The following is a 20,239-nucleotide window of genomic DNA, read 5'->3' on the forward strand; positions in this document are numbered from 1 at the left end:
ATGTCAAGCAATTATCTCACACTTGACTTTCAGCCAAAACCAATAATAATGCATGTGTTCTTTTTAAGCAAGTTGGTTTCACACAAGTCCAAATCCACTTTAATTGTGCACTCTGAATTTACCAGCGTGCCATCAAATCCCACCTGCAAGATAGCAGCAGTCTGCTTAAAGAACCTGAAATATCCTTGTTCAATAAATTATTGATTTTTCAGGTCTTATTGTAGATCTATATATTATCCACCAGATGGCACCAGCTCAGTAATTATGAAGGGAATGAATGTCTACTGAATGGCTACTAACACTCTGTTCATGTTACTAGCACCATCATGGTGCTTGGAAAGGCCTCACAAAGAAGTGTATTGTTTGATTATTTTCCTTATGAGGCTTTGTAAAAAAATAAAATAAAAATCAATTAGTTGTTATAGTTGTACTATTAACTGCTCTTGTATTGATTAGTGCAGCCTAGAAAACTTGGCATCGTTCGTTTTGATTTTTAAAACTCCTATCCAAGATTGCATTGTAAGACGCACAGATTTGGCCCATACAGATGACTACATCAATTAGTTGTATTTTATTTTGCTTGGTTTAAAGTTGTCAATACTTCTATTTTACTGAAAGGGGGAGAAAGAGACTGGGCTATTTGTTGAATGTGTGCATACATTGGTATTCACTACTGAATACATTCTTGACTATACAGCCTAGCACTGGGGTAAAAAAAACCAAGTTCTTTCAAATCCGGAAAAAAGTCAGATGATTGCTAAAGTTCTTCACATTTCATCTCCCTTAACTGATGCAATTTTAACACTCTGACCACGACACCACAGTGATAATGCCTCTTGCATGCCCAAATGAAGTCTGGAGGGATGTGTTTGTGCATAAAACCCTGAATGTTGCATAGCTGGAAAGCAGCCTACTGTACAAAGATTTCTACAAAGTTAGAAATCATATCCGTTGTCTCACCCACCTTTTTATTTCTGGTATGCTGCTCTAGAAAGGCTGCAGGTCTTGGGCTGCAAAAGTTCCCCACCCCTGCATGAAATGGTGTTACAAGTTGTCACTGAGAAAGCATCTTCCTCACTGCACTGTTTGGGTTAAGCATGACTTGGTGCTATCTAGGGAAATGGATGGGTCTTGTGGTAACATCCCAAGAAGGCTAAAATGCTTCTTAGTTATGGATGTTCTCAGAGCGGTATGGCACGGCTAGATTGTGTTTGGTGCCTGCTTCCTTTGATCAAGTCCCTGGTGCCTGGCTGTAGAATGGTGAGGTGGCAAATAATAATAATAATAATAATAATAATAATAATAATAATAATAATAATAATAATAATATATTATTTATACCCCGCCCATCTGGCTGGGTTTCCCCAGTCACTCTGGGCGGCTTCCAACAGAAAAATAAAACACAGTGATCTATAAAAGCCTCCCTAAAACAGGCACATCTCATTTGTTGCAAAGCTGAATCTAAATTCCCAGAAATAACGGGCTGGAACATATAACTCATCTCCCTGCATTGCATTAACACATCAACATTTCAAATCGAGCTGCCACTGGTGTTTGTGTGCTAACTGACACTTAGTAGGTCCACTATAACTAGTAGAGGCAGAACTAACAATTCACCACTGGTTCTGCCCACGCATTAAAGAGTCCCGCCAGTGGCCTGACAAGCCACAAATGCAAATAAGGAGGTTACCTACATGGTGGTTGGTTGTTTTTTTTTTTAATTTCAAAAAGTTTTGCTAGCAATACAGGCTTCATGCTGTGTGTTAGAGTGAAAATCAACAACTCCCTGGTCTCTGGAGAAAATGCAATTATAATGAAAAGTATATCTGAGGTTTTCAGGGACGGGGGGAGAGGGAAGGCTTGTAAGATTTGTCAAAAATCAAAGTCCCAGAGTGACGAGGAAGCCAGGCTATTTTACGGAACCTTGTGACTTGTACTGAGCCCCAGTGCATGGTTTCCAGATATAAGATTTCCCAGCTTGTTTGCTCTGAAGTGCTTTGGATGTCCTACAAACTGGGAGAAGAATGCCCCCAAGCTTGCATACTGCATACTGTTACACACCACCCCAATCTCTGAGCGGTGCGAGATTCCAGATGTTCCGGGTGCTTACCCAGGTTCTGTGTTTCCTTTTGGATATGAGGCAAGTATGGCGTATTATGATATATGGTACTTTTACACATACATGCAACCAGAGTGTACGATGGAGGGGTTCACATCATTATCACCCCAAAAGGGTCCTGTTTTTCCCATAGCGTAGCCTTGGATTCAAGCAGAAATCAGACATCATGCTCTCTCCCCAGCCTGTAACCTTCCCCACCCACACCCAGGTCTCATCACCACCAACTCTCTACACTGGCTTTGTCTTCTAACTAACTGAGTTGAGGGAGAGCCCCAGAGCCCCATCTCTTGCTTTCTTAATGGCTTATCACCTTTCCTTTCCTTTCTTAATGGCTCATCTCCCAGGCAATTAACTCATGAGAAAACTAGCCTGCCTTATTGAGCTTTAAACATTGGCTGGGTCCACGGATTAAGTCTCTTACACCCATATACCCATAACACAGGGGAGTCTGACACCCACAAACTCATAACAATACCTATAAAAGGAAAGAAGTGAGTGTTGCAGTAGCCCTTGGGAGAACTACCATACCTCTCCCCCAAATCCTCTGGGTTTAGGGCCATGGAACAGTGCCTAATCCTGGATCCATCTCATCCTGGCTATAATCTTTTTGCACCATTGCCTTCGGGCAAGAGATACAGAACAATTAGATCAAGAATATTCCTGCGTATAAGACTACTTTTTAACCCAGGAAAATCTTCTCAACAGTCGGAGGATCTCTTATACGCCGGGCCGTATTTCTTATACGGCGAGTATATCCTAAACTCTATATTTTAACTGGAGAAGTTGGGTGTCGTCTTATACGCCCAGTCGTCTTATATGCCAGAATATACGGTAGATTAAAAAACAGTTTCTATCCAAGAGCTGTAACCATCTTAAATGCTGTAACTAAATAATATGACCCTGGGGAGTTGGAATGGGTGTGTGTGTGGCTGTAATTGTGTTTTTATTTTGTTTTTTATGGGGTGGCATTCAATTTTGTTGTACTATGTACAATGACAATAAAGTTTCTATTCTATTCTAATCAGCATGCTTTTGAAACAATGATGGGTGGAAAAAATATCTCTCCTCTCTTACCCATGGCTGCTACTTTGCCAGGTAAGGGAGGGGGTTTATTTTTGAGGGAGGGGCTGGTGATAGTAATTTTCAAAAGCTTGGATTAGCTCAGAAAAATTACCTGCCTTTCTCATGGTTTTGTTTGTTTTGAAGAACATGGACTACATTCAAGCTAATCCATGGTGAGCTTGCTCGTCTCTAAAAGCAACAGAAATGAAAAGTAGTGATGCAATTATATATTTTAAAAACTGCCATCCCAAGCAGAAAGGTCTTTAAGCTTTAAGATCAGAAGGGATGCAGTGGCAGGTTCTGTGTTAACACATGTAATTCTTGAGGGCCCTCAACATAGTCGTGATACTATGCAGTGTTGTGGGAAATGTCAAAGGAAGCTAGACCCAGCCATTCAGCTACTACAGTGGTACCTCGCAAGACAAAATTAATTTGTTCCACGAGTTGTTTCATGTTGTAATAATTTCGTCTTGCGAAGCATGGTTTCCCATAGGAAAGCATTGAAATTTAATTCATTTATTCCTATGGGGGGAGTGCAAAAAAGGCGCCGACTCACCCGCCTTGGCCGGAGGTTTTTCAGGGGGAAGCAGGAGGAGGGCCAGGGAGACCCTCACGCCCAACCAGACAGACAGCCTGTTCGCGCGCAGGCAGGCAGGCTTAAGGTGAGTGAGGGGGGATCTGGCTGCTGCGGAAGCCGGGCGATGGCGGCGGAAGTGCGAGGCAGGTGGGCTCCGGGCGATGGCGGCGGCGGAAGTGTGAGGCGGGCTGGCTCTCGGTCTGACTTTCTCCTCGCGGCGCCCTACTTCGTCTTGCGAGTCTGCCAGAAAATCGCAAAACATTTCCGTTTTGCGATTTTTTTTGTGCTGCGAGGCATTTGTATAGCGAGATACCACTGTACTGTCACCCACCACTGCCACCAGGACCCATCAGTAGAGGATGGGGGACCCAAGGCTGCTTAAAACCTGGAACTAAATGCACAGCCTTTAAATGCTGTTCTGAAGCTCTGGAGAAGCGTTAAAGAAGCCCACGCTCCTTATGAATGCCAATTTGGTCTTCTGTCCTCCCTGCAGTAGTCTAAAGGTAGCCTGGTGAGCTCCATCCAGGGATGCCTTGTGTGGATTCCCCCACCCAAGAAACCCATGAACCCATCAACAGCCCCACCAGGATCACGTCGAGGGCAAACTTGAAGTGACTAGGGATGGGGTGGGTTTTGATTCAATTTGAATCAACCTGATCTGCACCTCCCAAATCAATAGGAGAGCCATCCTGTGAAATTTGTGCTTCTCCAAATTTTGCAATGCAGCTCTCCAGCCATGTCATGTCTCAAAAATGCATTTACTAGAATGAGGTGTCCATAAAAATGAAAATATGACTGAAAACAACACACAAAAATGCATTACTTTAGGGAAAATTCCATTGTAAAAAAAGGTGTCTGTTAGTCAAAATTTCATAAAAACGTGTGCATTAGGAGAAATTCACCCTAAAATGCTGGTGGATTTTCATGTTTTTTAAAAAAATGCAGCCTCTTGGAGAGCTGAGTTTAAGACTGGAAAAATAAGAAACTGAGAAAAACAGAAACTGATAAATTTGCCCATCCCTAGAAGTTACTACAGGTCTCTCAGTCTCCCCTGGAACTTTGCTGGGCTGACAACTTTAAACTCATTAATCCCCAGTACCAGAATCCCCTGAGCCCTGAGTGCTCACTGGAAGGACAGATCCTGAAGCTGAGGCTCTAATACTTTGGGCCACCTCATGAGAAGAGAAGACTACCTGGAAAATACCCTGATGTTGGGGGAGAAGGGGACGACAGAGGGCGAGATGGTTGGATAGTGTTCTCGAAGCTACGAACATGAGTTTCACCAAACTGTGGGAGGTAGTGGAAGACAGGAGTGCCTGGCGTGCTCTGGTCCATGGGGTCACAAAGAGTTGGACATGACTAAATGACTAAACAACAACAACACCAGAATCCCCTAGTTCTTCTCCTGCTCCAGCCCTAACATCTGTCACAACCTCCACATCAGATGCTGGTCACAGACACCTCCAAACATGAAGGAACTTGAAGATGACCAGTACACTTTCTGAAACTGTAGGGGCAGTTTGTAATGGCGAAGGCCCTCTCTGTTTCCTGCATTGTGGCTGAGCCTAACTCTCTGTCATGGCTTCCCCCGGGCAGTGAACTTAATGTATGGCCATAGCTTGTATCTCAGTTTTAATCTGCAGCCTGATTTCCTCCTCAGGTGCTTCTGCAAAACAAATTCATAAGAAATAAACGAATGATCCAACTTTTTATCTCTACGGACAGTTGACACCATGGCCTTTGATTTATGGAGCTCTGTGTTCCTAATCAAATATTAATAGAGTAATGGTTGCCCTCGAGGCCCACTTATTAAACTGAACCCTGGTCAACAAATTAGAAAGAGCAAGAAAGTCGTAAGCAATCTATTGTAAACTCCTAAACTGCCTGGCTCTTCAGTTGCACCAAGATTGTACAGAAGGCAAGAGTACTCCAATGGTAGCAGAGATTTTAAGCATCAATGTTTGTTTGCCTTCATCTTGTTTAAGGCTGTCCTGCAGCTAAAAGGCCACTGGGTGGCTCACAGAATGGAAACAATGCACTTTAAATGCAACCATACCATAAAAATGCAATTCAGATAGAACATCACCTATTTTTTGTGTTTATAAAGAAACATACACCATAAATCAGAAAAAATAAATTAAAAAAGCAAAAAAAAACCCAGATATTAAAGCATGTCCACTGAATGGAAAATGGCAGGATCACCAATAATGTTGCTCTTTGCGGAGCTGGCTTCAGGCACCAGGCCCATTGGCAGATCAACTCTGTTGCAAAAATGCCTGCAAATGTGGCATGATGGCTGGCAAAACTGCTAGCACATTTGCAAAGCTAAGCAGGTCCAGTATGATTTCAAATTGGATGGGGAACCATAGGTTGAGATTCCCACATTGCAGGGGGTTGGACTAGATGACGCTTGTGGTCCTTTCCAACTCTACAATTCTATGATTAACTCCACCGTGTGGAGTTTCAGATGACTACAGTGCCTAGAGACCACCATTCCTCTCACAGGAAAAATGATCATGGGGAGGAGCACAGAAAGAAGAAACGCCATGGTACACCTGCAACAACAAAACTGGGTGCCTCCATCTGCCCCATTTGCAACAAAACATGCTTCTCCCATATTGGTCTCTATAGACACAGCAGGCGCTGTGAAACTCCTGTAGCCTTATTAGCTACTAAGCGTCCTTTAAGTTGCGCCCAGGAAGAGACAGAGACAGCCAATAATGACACCGGGGGTTGAATCCAGGGAAAGAATTTAATTCTTAAATTTAAGAGACTCTTGGTGGTCATCTCACGACAAGAGTAAAGAAACACAAATTTGCAAACATTCTTATACACTTCTTGGGCTCCTTCCCCCTCCTCTGTAAATGTGCGCACGCAAGGGGGTCACAGGTTACAAGTCCATATAAGGACCATTTGACTTCACCCCCAAAGACATCCAAGACAGACAGATGCCAACAACATTGACGGGTAACTTCAAAGTCCCTGGTCTTCTTTTTATTTGTGTTATTAATCATACACCAGACTTAGTCTTCATTATTCTTCAATGGAGGACCATCCTCTGTAGAGTAGGGCACATGACCACCCATGGGAAAAGGGTGCTGTTACTTCTCCCACTACTCAGCTGTTTCCCAATTCTCTGGGTGGCCTGAAGGAAAGATCCAACGGAGGGAGATGTAAGCGTTGCCATTGCTGTTGTTGTTGTTGTTGTTTCTTAGCATCACCACCCCCACCCACATATTACAGTTGCAGCCATCGAGGAATCCATTTAGCACATTAATAACTAAGGGCACTTCCAGACTCTTGCTCTTTTGGGGTGGGATTCAATCCCATACCAGCAAATTTAGTTTGGACAATTAGTGTCAATTGGGAGAACTTGCTCAACAAACCCACTTCCCCCAACTGATCAGATGTTTTGCAATAAGTGGTAGGAAAATGTACTGGAAAGTGTGGGATAACAATGGCTCTGACGCAACATCATCTAACCTCTCTGCAAGCAAATCAGAACAAATGCTCAATAAACAGGGCACCTGGAAGCACCCTGACTTGCATACCAATGGTTTTTCTGCCCATGGCTTATACTCTCAGCTCCTATGCTATGCATCCCTTTATGACATTATGATGCAGCATTTACAATTCAGGGCAAGCGAACAATATTAAGTAAGTAGCAACCAAAGTAAGTAGCAAACAAATGAGCTTGAGATGTGGCAGGGAGGCAATAGATCAGGATAGCATGCTTGGGATCTATCACACAGCGAGGGACTGAAGTTTTGTGGTAATATATGGATTAGCTCAGTCTTCCCAACTGTGGAAAAACAAAAGACAATTGGTGATGTATGGAGAAAACTATGCTAAAAAGAGAATCATCAACAAAGAAGCCTGTCAGCACGAAAAGGCAGCACACAGCCCGCTGCTGCATCCATAAAGCAATTTGGTTTGTAACTCCAGCGCACACAGAGGGAAAACATACAATAGGCCTGCCCAGAGGTTATCCATTAACTGTGTCATCTCAGCGAAGCTACATTTCACACTGGGAAGAGTGGGAAGGAGGGCAAGGAAATAATGGGGTATTAAGCTTTCTGAAACAGAGAGGAATTTTTTTGTCTGTGTGTGTCTTTGCATTTAAAGTCTCCTTGGCTGCTCCTTTGAAGCTGACTTATACTGGCCCAGTCTGCATGTAATGCCATACCAAACCATAGCCTCACTCTGAGTGGCAGCAGGACCAGAAACATTTATTATTTTTGCTTGTTCTGGCTAAGCCAGAGGTGGGGAACAGCAGGCCTGGGGCCAAATGTGGCCCCCAGCCCTCTCTTTGACCCCTGGGTAGGGTTGCCGTATTCTGAAGAGCAAAAAAAGAGGACACATTTGCCAGGGGGAGGGGGAGGAGGGAGCGCACGTGTGTTTCTGCGCTCATGGGCACACCACCAGCACACTGCCTAACCATACGAATAACCTTCTGGCCCTGAAAAGAGGACATGTCCAGGAAAACCCGGACATATGGCAACCCTACCTTTGGGACTCTTCCCAGGCCACACACCATTCCCCAGGCTCCACGCTGCTAGCATGTTCTTTCCTAGTTCGAATGTGTTCTTGGTGCCTATTTTGACATTAGGAGGTATACACAAGGTATACGTATCTTAAGAAATGTCACCAATTTATACAGGCTGTGAAAGAACATGCTATTAAATTCAAAACATGAATCTAAGGCTTATGATAACAATAGATTCCCAGGGAAAAGCTAGGAATATCAATAGGCATGTCATTATCCTACTATCGCTGTATCTGTGAATAGGCTGTAGAGTAAGCTCTGCTCTCCATCACTCATTTTCCTCCTGTGAAGGATGGGACAGAACCATTGTTTATCGTAAGGATGGGGGATGAATTTGTTTCAGTTCACCTTTAAAGGTGAACCTTAAAACCATAAACGGCTCAGGACTGCAATACCTGAAGGAAGGCCTCTCTCTACTTGAACTGACCTAGAACCCGGGGTCATCGCCTGAGGCTCTTCTTTGTGTGCCTCCTCCATGAGAGGTCTGGAGAGTGGCAACCCTAGAATGGGCCTTTCCTACAGTGGTTCCCTGCTTGCAGAATGCTCTTCCCAAGGAGGCTTGTCTAGAGTTTTTGTTGCATATCTTTAGGCAACAAACATCCCACTTCTCCCAGGCCGTTGGCTAATTAGCCAATCTATTGACAGTCTTAAACTGTGTGTAGGTGTTGTTCTTGTTTGTTTGTTTGTTTGTTTGTTTTTACACATTAGGTATTTTTGTGGTTTTATACTGTAAACACTCCTGTGATCCTAGGATGAAAGGTGACATAGGAATTTAATTATCTAAATGTGTGTGTGTGTGTAGGTTATTGTTTTTGTTTCTATGTTACATTATTTTTGTGTTTTTACATTGGAAACGGCACTGTGATCCTCAGATGAAGTGTGGGATAAAAAATTAATTTAACAACAACAACAACAAAATTCATACTTTTCAGAAGGAGGCACAACTTAAATACAGCCATTCTTCAGAATTCACACTTCAATTTTGCAATACAGTTCTCCAGCTAAGTAATGTGTACAAAAATGCATAAATACCACACTAAAGTGTACATATGAATGCATATATGACTTAAAATGTGTGAGAGAGGCAAAAGTGCGTACAAAAATGGGTATATTAAGAGAAATTTGCACTAAAATGCTGGTGAATTTTCAAAGGGAATTTTAAAAATAAATAAATCATAAACTGACACAAAAAGGCAGGAAACTCAATTTAAGATTGGGGAAAAATTGGAGAAACTGCTGTTGACGGATACATTCATCCCTACTGTAAAGGCACCTGCATACAGACTATGTCTCAAATCCACAGGTAAACTTACATAGGGCCGCCATAGCTGCCAAGTTATCCCTTTTTTACAGGGATTTCCCCTTATGCTGAATAGGCTTCCTCGCGAGAAAAGCGAAAACTTGGCAGCTATGACCTGGGCCGCCCTGTTATTGTTGTCTGTGCCTTTTCATAAGCTTGCAGCAGTGATTGCATATTGCCACCAACTACTTAAAAAACACAGCACTCTTAACCGGGAGTGTAAGTCTAACATCAATTTGTTGAAATTGGACATAGCTGGGCTTGGGTCTTATAAAGCCGTAGATAAATAAATGTCAAGACCATGTGTAAAATGGTTGTCATTTCCTACTGCAGCAGAGTGCTCATTTTGTGGAGCATGGTCATCCAACTCACCCCGTTTCCAATTATTTTATTTGCATTTCCCGGCAACTACTGCAGATGCAAATATCCGCCACCTTGAGAGCGTAAAATTAAGGTTTATTCATCCATCTTCATTGCCTCTGTTCCCTGGAGATGAGAAAGTTCCAACTCTGCTCTGTGTTATATATGGAAACATCCTCTGTGAAAAGTGGATTGGAGAAGGTGTTCAGAGATACGGCTTTTGGGGGGATAAAGAGAAATGAGTTTGGTTATCCAAGAGCAAAAAATATTTATCTTACACTTTTAGTAGTTGTTGCTCGTAAGTATGCTAGGAAGTATGCTAGTGGACTATGGAGAGCTTGGGTCCTATTTCTGATATAGCTATTCAAAGGCTCTTTGAATAATATTCTAGACATTTTATGCTTGGAAATAGAGGAATGCATATAACATACCAAGACACACACACACACGCAGAGAGAGAGAGAGAGAGAGAGAGAGAGAGAGAGAGAGAGAGAGAGAGACTGTTACATTTTGCTCAAAGTTGCAACCTGTTTTCATATTGTTACACTTGACCCCACTTCTGGCGGTGGTGTGAGAAATTACAGCTTTCAACAATTACCCAGGTTTGGTTTCATTTGGAAGGAGGCGACTGGAGACATAATGGCATTTTGTATTTCTCGAAGCTACGAACATGAGTTTGACCAAGCTGCGGGAGGCAGTGGAAGACAGGAGTGCCTGGCGTGCTCTGGTCAAGGAGGGTTACGAAGAGTCGGACACGACTAAACGACCAACAACAACAACAACAACAAATATTTGTGTTCCTTTTCAAATATATGTGCTGAGCATAGATGGAGGCACAGCATAAGGGCTCCATCAGACAACTGAAGTCCTCTGCTTCCACATCAGACCTCAGGGTCTCCTCCAGATGCCCTTTTTGTCGTGCAAGCTGGTGCCAAACGTATTGCTCTGCTTTCCTTTGGACCACATCAGTGAGGCCAAGAGGAGTATCTTGTCGCCTGGGCACCCTAGGACCTCCATACACACTGCCCAGGCAGGTCACTTTGGAGCTGTTAACACAGTGGTTTAGCTTCACCCCTGAAAGTGCACTCCATTGTTTCTAAATACAGAAGGATGCCAACAACAACACTATTACCTCAGGTGGCGCAATGGGTCTGTGCATCTGGCTGATAACTGGAAGGTTGGTGGTTCAAGCCCACCAAGGGATGGTTGTGGGCAGGATCAGACCAGATGCAGAGAGCTGGACCAGAAAACCCTTAGGATCCCTTCCAACTTAACCATTCTATCATTCTTTGATTTGTGCTCAATGATGGTGGCAGGGCATTTATAGATGATCCCTCTTTCAATACTGTTTGTGTCTACAAAAGGGCAGACATACTTCTTCATTTCCAGTTAGCGCATGCCCTATAGGTTTCTGCTGAAATCTTGTAACCTTTTATGCCACAAATGTCCCAAGCCATTTTTTGTCCCTGCTATTGTGCAAGAGTCCCCCTCCAGATGGCAATAATGCAGTAACATTGGGGGAACATCGCAGAACAACTAAGAAAGTGGAATGAGATGTGGATGGTCCAGTATAAATCCACCACTAATTCACTAGTATTGCATCAATGACATGACACAGAATACTTTCACACACAAAACAACCAATCTGGAGGGGCCCACATCAGGTATTTTCATCTTACTAGAGAATCTGTTGCTTGCTAGTTTTTTTGTTTTTTACTGCAACCCTATGCACACTTACTCAGGAGTAAGCACCATTATAAACAATGGGGCTTCCTTCCATATAAATATGCATAGAATCTAGCTGCACATGAATATTTGCAAAATGTATAGAAAAAAAGAAATTTTAAATATCAATTTAAAAAAACAAATAACCATCGAGCAATTATTTTATTAATGTTTTCAACTACAGTACGGTATATTTTTGAAAGTCACCTTGTTGGGAGGCTAATCAATCTTTGCCAGTAAACGGCTAGTGGAAAATGATCACTGGTGTATTTTTGGCTGTTCCTTTTTCTTTGTCTCACAGGAAGCTTCAAGTTAGTTCCAGGTTCAGATGATATATCAGCTGTAATTAACATCCAGCCTTGAAAACAGAGGTTTATGGCTTTATCCAAAATCCTCCTGCTTTGTTCTCACATCCTGCTTGTGGGCTTCCCATAAGCACCTTGTTGGGCATTGTGATAACAGGATACTGGACTAAATGGGTCGTTGGCCTGATCCTGCTGGCACTTCTGGTGTTCTCCTTGTCCAACCCCAACCAGAGTTAAAGAAATAAAAGGCGACTAAAAAACCCCCTCTGCTTTCCAAAAGGTAATGAGATTAGTTTATCCTTTAACACTGCAGAAGAGTGAACAAACTATTACAAGTCTTATTTTGTCTGGGTGTGCCATTCAGGCAGCAATCCTAAGCACATTGCGTGCATAGCAGGGCAAGCCCAATATATTTTGGCACCTGAGTCAGACCCCAAAATTGTGCCCACCATGGAAGAAGGGTTGCAGGAAGTCCTACATCGGGGGGGGGGGGCAGGAGGGAAAAAAAAGATTGACATTGGAATCTGCTGCCCCTGTAAATCTTGCTATTGAAGATGGTTGCCTCACCTTGCCTTATGGGTGTGGACCAGCCCTGGTGGATAGTGTAATTTTGCTACTTGGTCACTAGATGGCACTAGACTTGGTAGAGTCAGCAGTTTTTGTTTCCTTCTTGTCTAAGAGAAACAATCAACCTTGTCCAGCTTCCTTACTGGCATGTCTTCCATGACACACAAGTTTCATTTGAAAGAATGGATCACAGTGCTTAGTGCCCTGAGGCTGATTCAAGGCTTGAGGAAGTAAGTTGATCCCACCTGCTGAAGCATTAGGGTTACAAGAGCTCAGTAGGGTTGTTTCCTCACCTGTACCCATACTAGCAGAATCTCTGTTTGAGCAGGGTAGGGCTTTGCATAGCTGGAAGACACCTTGATTGGTCTGCACGGACTGCTACAGAAGAGGGTCTGGCTGGCTGAAGTTCCACCCCAAAACAAAAGAGAATGTGCAGTTTTCCTGGGGCTGATGGTATAACCTTTATAAATTCCTCTTCCAAGTCTGTTTATCTATCTAGGCACTCAGGTTGAAGTTATCCCCCCCTCCCCATTTCACAGCCAGAAACAGTAAATACTGTATGTGTACAGTGCTACGGTTACACAATTCCAGTTGCAGAATTTAGCATTTCTGGACGCAGAATTAGAGAGGAATTTATTGACGGTGATGCGACCGAAGCGCCGTATTTATTCTACGTAGCCAGTGCAAAGTTAGACACGACTTGATCGACTGCGAACGGGAAGCAAATGAGCCTGACTCCTCCACGTGGGGCTGTAAATTCAACTAGATAGTCCATCCCCATTGACGGGTTCTTCTTTTTTCCTAGGAATCCCAGCAGAGCGCGCCTCCCACCCCCGACCCAAATTGTGGGCGGGGCGAGGAACTTGGAAAAGCGTGATTGGCTCGGCGGAGGCTTTAAATGATTTGGAGGGCTGCAAGCTGCGCCTGGGAGGTGGAGCTTCAGCAGAGCCTGTTGCTTGCGCGGGTCTGCTGAGCAACGCGGCGAGGAGAGACGCAGAAAGCTGGAGGGAAATTGCCCTAATCGGTTGCTTCCCCCGTACGCCGCCGGTGCGACAGCGCTTCCCGATTTTTTAAAAATAATTTTATTTTTTGTTAAATTTCCTTAATCCCTCTTAATCTGAACGCGCAGCGACCGTCCCCTCTGAAGTTCCCCGATGCCAACTTTCCCCCAGCTCGCTGCTCTTCGGCAGCAGCGCCAGCCCGGGACGGGCAGCTGAAGACCTGCAGCCGGCGGCTTTCGACCTCGGAGCCCCGCCGAGATGACCCCGAACGGAGCGTGGCTCGTGTGCATCCTTGGCAGCCTGGTGGTCTCGCCGAGCGCGCCGCTGCAACTTCAGCAGGGCATGTGAGTGGAGCGGACGGGTCTTTTATTCTTTGGAAGGGGAGTTGGTTGCTCAGAGTCCTTTTGCATCTTGTTCTGTGCGGGGAGGGAAACGGAACGGGGGCGGGTGGGAATCCCACTTTGATCCCCGCACAAAGGGTGGAATGTCTTGGAATTCCCGTTTTGCTTCCCACCCCTCCTCGTCTCTAAAGCTACTATCCTAACCCCATTCACCTGGGTGTATGCTCTTCTTAATTCAGCTGCGCTTAGTCATGAGTTTAGGCATGGCTAGGATTGCAGCCTCAGAAGACTATTTAATCACGGAATTGTAGGGTCATCTAGTCCAACCCCCTGCAATGCTGGAATCTCAACATGTGACCCTTCCCCTCCCCATCCAATTTGAAAGCAGACCAGTCCCTGCTTAGCATTACAAATGTATTAGCAGTTTTGTTGGGAGAGCATCTGTTGTGCATGCAGAAGTTCCCAGGTTCAATCCCCAGTGTCTCCAGGTAGGTTCTGCCTGAAACCCAGGAGAGCCGCTGTTCACCAGTGAGACAATATTGAGCTAGATGGAGGTCTGTCTCAGTACAAGGCAGGAGGTTCCTGCGTTCTTGTGAATGAGGAAGGTTAATAAAAGGGTGCTGTTGCTAAAGTGAAACCATCCCTATAGGAATCTGCTTCCTGCCAAGGTTGTAGGCAGAGTTCTTGGGCAGAGCCACCCCATACATTCAAAGCACACCCAGCTACACATTTAAAGCACATGGATTACAAACTGTAGTTTATTCATGGTGCTGGAAATTGCAGTTCTTCCAGGGGAAGCTACAGTTCCCAGGATTCTTTGGGGGAAGTCATGTACTTCAAATGTGCGTCGGATGCGCCTTAAGTTTACGGTGTGGGAATTGAACCAGGGACTCCCTGATTGCAAGACACGGAGGTAAGCATTGAGGGGAGGTGATTTTTCAGGATTTAATAGACTAATCATGTGCGAGTTTATCTGCGCCATTTTGCTTTAGTAAAATAAGGCATCCTTGCTCTTAGGGAGCAAGGGAAGTTTTACTCTCTTTAGTCAGTAAGCACTTTTCAGACAAAGGACCAGATTCAAGTAAGTTGTGCTAGCAGAAACTAGGGCAATGGGACTTGAACCCCTCTCCTCCCCCTGTATGATTTCTCCGCCTCCCCCTGCCCTCCATTATCTCCAAATCTGCTTGGGAGGGTCAGGAGAAACCCTGGAATAGCAGGTTTGTGTAGAGGAGAGACAGCAGATTGTCTGGCAAGCAGGAATGCTTGCATTGATGGAGCAGTTGCCTTAGAGCGACACTGAATTCCTCCCAAAGTACTTAAGGCAGTATCTCACTCCAGTTCTAAAAGCCCTTACTCTGTGGACTCTTGTTGGCTTCGGTGGAATTCACAGCTGCTTTGTGCATTGACAAAATGTCTACATGCATTTTGCATCTGTGCTGACAAGAGTGTGGCCACTTATCCTTTGGACATGCCGTCATGGCTGAGAAAAGCATATGAGCATTTCTGTGTGGAGGTGTGGTGGAAAACCTCAATAAGTTGTGGCCTCTAGCTCTTTGCATGTGTAACAGAGATTCACATTGTGCCCTTCCTCCATGTGATTTGTTTTTGGTGTTTGTTTTTGGTGCATGCTCACAGCAAAGTGCATTCTTTTGTTAGACCCTTTGGGAACAACCATAGCTCAGTGGTAGAGCATCTGCTTTTCATGCAGACGTCCCAGGTTTAGTCCTTGGAATCTCCAGGTAAAGCTGGAAATGCCTCCTACCTACCTGAAACCCTGGAGAGCCACTGCTCTACTAAGCAACATGGACCAATACTCTCTTTCTAAAAGGCAGCTTCCTGCATTGGGTTTCTTGAGTGATGGTGTATGTAGGAAGGAAGCTATGTGAGGAAGGTGCTGAGCTCCCACCAAACGTGTTTACAGTTGCAACATTGCATGCAATCTGCTATTGTATTGCAATACTGCTATGTAGTGACTTTAATTTTATTCCAGACAGAAAAAGAGGCTTCTAAATGCTACATCCTTTGGGCAGGACACATATATGGCATGCTATCATGGTTTAGTTATCCAACAGTATGCCTTAATTACTATCCTTATAGTCACAGAGTATAAGGGTCTGTGCAGACACGGCGGTCCAGATCGCCAAACCACGGTTTAGGGTTGCAGGGGTTTGCATCCCTTCACTCCTCCCCTTTTCTGCACAAATTTCTTCCTCCCCATAGCTTACTTTAATTGCAGCGTCCCAGTGACATAAATCATTGTTTCAAAGCAAACCCGCTTCAAACCATGGTTAGTGCAGATACCAACAAAACTGGTTGGAGAAAACCATAGGAAGGGAAGAGGTAACTCGTCATCAGTGTGCACAAACCCATAGCATGTCCCTGATCTTCTGGCTTTGGAGACAGGACACATTTCATCTTCTGTAATAGAATGATCGAATTGCTCTTAATGACAATTTCAGTATGTGCTTCATATATGCAGTGGTGATTTGAATTGGCCGTTGTGACAAGAGGGTAGAATCGGGAGGGCTGTAATTATGCTGCATTAATTAACTGGAGTCAAAGAGTGTGGCATTGTGCCTGCTGTGTGAAGTGCCTTGCCTGTTCTTGTGTGTTACCTAATGCTTGAGTGACACTGTCTGGTCTATACTGCAGCCTACAATCGGGGTCAGCCCCATGGCAAAAAGTTTAATTGGATTTCTTTTCTTGACAGCTGCTTTGTGCAATAGCTGCAGACTTCAGGTCTCTGGAGGTTATTGAACAGAGAAACGATTAGGGAGATGTGTAACTTTGCGGTGGGGGTGGGGAGAAGGGAAGAGGGAGCATGCTGCTGTCTACCTCTCACAACCATCTTTAGGCAGAATTATTCTGGGGAGCGTCTAAAGGGCAGGTTCACAGTTTCAAACTGCTTGTGTTGATATTAGGAGTCATAGATTGTCACTGCATCTTTAGGACCCCATGCTAGTGCTCCTATTTTGGGACTGGGTCATTTTTTAATTTCCTATTTTCCCCATGACCAATGTCTACAGCTTTCCATTGGGAACTGTATATTGACTTTTTGTATTATTTTTTACATGAGATAGCATAGTCCTCACCTGTGAACCTGACCCACCTTCGAAAATTTGGGTACAGGTCTTCTACTAATAAGCCAGGACTCGTAATTAGGTGACAGACAAACCTAACATAGCTCCCAGCAGGGCTATGACCCATTTTTAATGGTTTTTTTCTGGTAATTTTCATTTTCTTAAAAGTAGGGAAAGGAGGGACAACAGCAGAAAGGAAGGGAAAGTCTACAGTGGTACCTTGGTTCTCAAACGCCTTGTTACTCAAACAGCTTGGAACCCAAACACTGCAAACCAGGAAGTAAGTGTTCGGGTTTGCAAACTTCTCAGAAGCCAAACGTGCTGCATTTTGAGTGTCACACTTCCGTTCTAAGCACCACACTTCCGTTTTGAGTGTTACGCTGAGGTCTGTCTGTTTTTGCTATTTATTTTGCGTTTTTGTTTTTGTGGCTTTTTTGTTTTGTTTTTGTGACTGTGTTTGGAGGGCAAAACAGATCAATTAAGGATTGAGTATTTTAAAAAAGCTAACATACTAAAAATCGATGAAGAAAAGATTAAGTTTTTTAATGAACCCTTTTCAACTGAGGAGGTGCAGGAGGCAATTAAGAGAGCGAAGCCCAGGAAGTCACCAGGAACAGACGGATTAACTACGCTATTTTATAAAAAGTTTGCAAAAATATTGATAGAACCTTTAAGGACATTAATGAACGAGATTCTGGAGAAAGGAACAACCCCAAAATCTTGGGAACAAGTGTATATCAGTTATTCCAAAACAAAATTCGGATACAATCCGAATCAAAAAAATTCAGCCAATTTCTCTAGTAAAAAAAGATTATGAAATATTCTCAGATTTAATAGCTAGCAGAATGAAAAAGATCCTGGGAAATTTAATTAATAGAGATCAAGCGGGATTCCTCCCAAATAGGTTTATGCATAACAATCTGAGGAACATCATAGATATTTTAGAATATCTAAGTGTGAAGATTAACAAAAAGGCGGCATTCCTATTACTTGACACGGAGAAAGCTTTCAACAAAGTATCGTGGATATTTATAAAGAAATATGTGATGAATTTGGGATTTGGTGAAGTTTTTTCAAGGGGAATAAGGGTAATTGATAAAACGCAGAGAGCCAAATTAATATTGAACAATGAGATAACTGGAGAGATATAGATCCAAAGAGGTACTAGGCAAGGATGCCCCCTGTCCCCACTTTTATTTATTCTATGTCTGGAATTTCTGTTAAAAAATTTAAGGGAATATGATAAAGTTAAAGGAATCACAATTGGAAAGAATGTCCACACGGTAAAAGCATTCGCAGACAATGTTATAATTACAGTGGAGGACCCAATTGAAAGTATCCCCCAAGCATTGGAGAAAATTAAAGAATTTGGCGAATTAGCAGGGTTGGATATCAATATGAATAAAACAAATATAATAGTTAAAAATTTACCAAGAGAGGAGATTGGCTGATTACAAGATAAAGTGGGATTGAAAGTAGTAAACAAAACTAAATATCTTGGAATATGGATTACTAATAATACAAACAATTTGGTTAAAGATAATATAAAAGTATGGAAAGAGGTTAAAAGAGCTTTGGACATTTGGAATAGGCTAAATTTATCATTGCTAGGAAGAATTGAGACCATATAAATGAACATCCTACCCAGAATGCTCTTTTTGTTTCAAATGTTGCCAATATTGGGAACAGGAAATAACATCTTCAAACAATGACCTCACTAAATTCATTTGGAATTATAAACCAGCTAGGATAAAATTAAAATTATTAACTGATTCAAAAGAGAGGGGAGGGCTGGCGCTGCCGGACCTAAACCATGGAGCACTTTGGAAAATCATGAGTTGCTGGACCTAGAGGGTTTTGATAACAAGTTTGGCTGGCATGCTTATTTGGAAGATGAAAAAGTGAAAGTACACAAAGCGTGGGAAGTGATTTATAATGAAACAAATAAATCTAGAACATACAGCTTGTACACTGAAAGGGAAGGCAGATGATGGTGGGCAAGGTGTTCTTAAAGGAGGCTTGCCTGCTTCTTCTGATTTCCTCATTGAAGAATCCCTGATGAACTTTGGAGGAACTCAAGGGTTTCCTGGAACACATTAGATAGATGATCCCGTCAACTGACATCAGTGAGTGCATTCATTTGAGTTAGTCCAAGGCTCTCACAAATGCTGCATGTAAGATACTGGTTTTTGTATTTTCAAATAAAAAGAGTGCATCAGCTCTGTTCAGTAGCCTAATCTTCTCTCTGTTTCCTATATAAGCTTTGCTTGTATGGTACCCTTAGAGTTATTTATTTTTCTGGTAGACTCCACTGTTCTGAAATCTAATTGCATCCCCTATTCGTTGTTTATATGCACACAGCCAAATTTATCTTGCATTAACTGCATAGAGCCATTGAAGGTAGGTGGTGGCATATATAACATTGAACTATGTGCTGGTTAAATACATTGGTTGATCAGTGTTCAAGCGAAGATGCCCAGGCGCCAGGATGACGCTGACTTCTTCACCATTTCGAGGTGCATGACTGGGGATCCTTGGACCTTGACTGTTTTCACAAGCTAGCAACATATCCTATCGATTTCTATCCATTATATTTTATCTGCACAATCAGAATGAAGTTTCGGGAACCAAAAAGTCATATAAAAAGCATGACTTTTGAGTCTTCTGGCCCCCAAATGGCAACTAGACATTCCATTTCCATAACTGTAACCCTGGTTGAAGGAGCTATTGGGCACCTAGATTATATTTCTGAATTTCGAATGCCACTGATGTAGTTTACGTAGTATAGTTTCATGGCCAGAGTATATCTTGAGTGGAATCGGATAGCTGTGAATACCTAAGAGCTGTCCTGAGTCAGACAAAAGCTTATGTAGTCCTGCATCATGTTATCCACGGTGGCCAACCAAATGCCTAGTGGCAGCCTATAGGCAGGGCATGATTCCTATAGTGTATAAATTCAATTCAATTAAGAAATTCAGTTCAACAGTAACCCTTTCCTGCTGTTCCTCAATGATTGGTACAGAGGTATGGGGCCTTCAATGCTGGAGGCACTAGATCGCCATTATGCCTAGCAGCCATCTCTCTTATGTCAGGTCTATTTCTAGCGCTTTGTTACCATGTGTAAGGAAGTACAGCAGTCAGTAAACTAAAAAGGGGAAACCTTTGGTCCTCCCAAATGGAGGACCAGCTGATGGCCAGCACTGATGAGAGCTGTAATTCAATAATCATAGAATTGTAGAGTTGGAAGGGATCACAA

At 43.2% G+C, this 20,239-nt stretch overlaps 1 protein-coding gene across 1 annotated transcript in view; it reads left to right on the plus strand.

The window, feature by feature from the left end:
* The first annotated feature begins 13,486 nt into the window (after positions 1–13,486).
* Positions 13,487–20,239, plus strand: part of LOC118093937 (uncharacterized) — a 197,993-nt gene continuing 191,240 nt past the window's right edge. The window contains exon 1 of the mRNA XM_088669182.1: positions 13,487–13,906. Within this exon, the coding sequence (XP_088525308.1) occupies positions 13,821–13,906 (86 nt within the window). The 5' untranslated portion in view covers positions 13,487–13,820. The remainder of the gene's footprint in view (positions 13,907–20,239) is intronic.

The sequence above is a fragment of the Zootoca vivipara genome, chromosome 5 (assembly GCF_965207765.1).
Source record: "Zootoca vivipara chromosome 5, rZooViv2.hap1.1, whole genome shotgun sequence".
Taxonomy (NCBI): domain Eukaryota; kingdom Metazoa; phylum Chordata; class Lepidosauria; order Squamata; family Lacertidae; genus Zootoca; species Zootoca vivipara.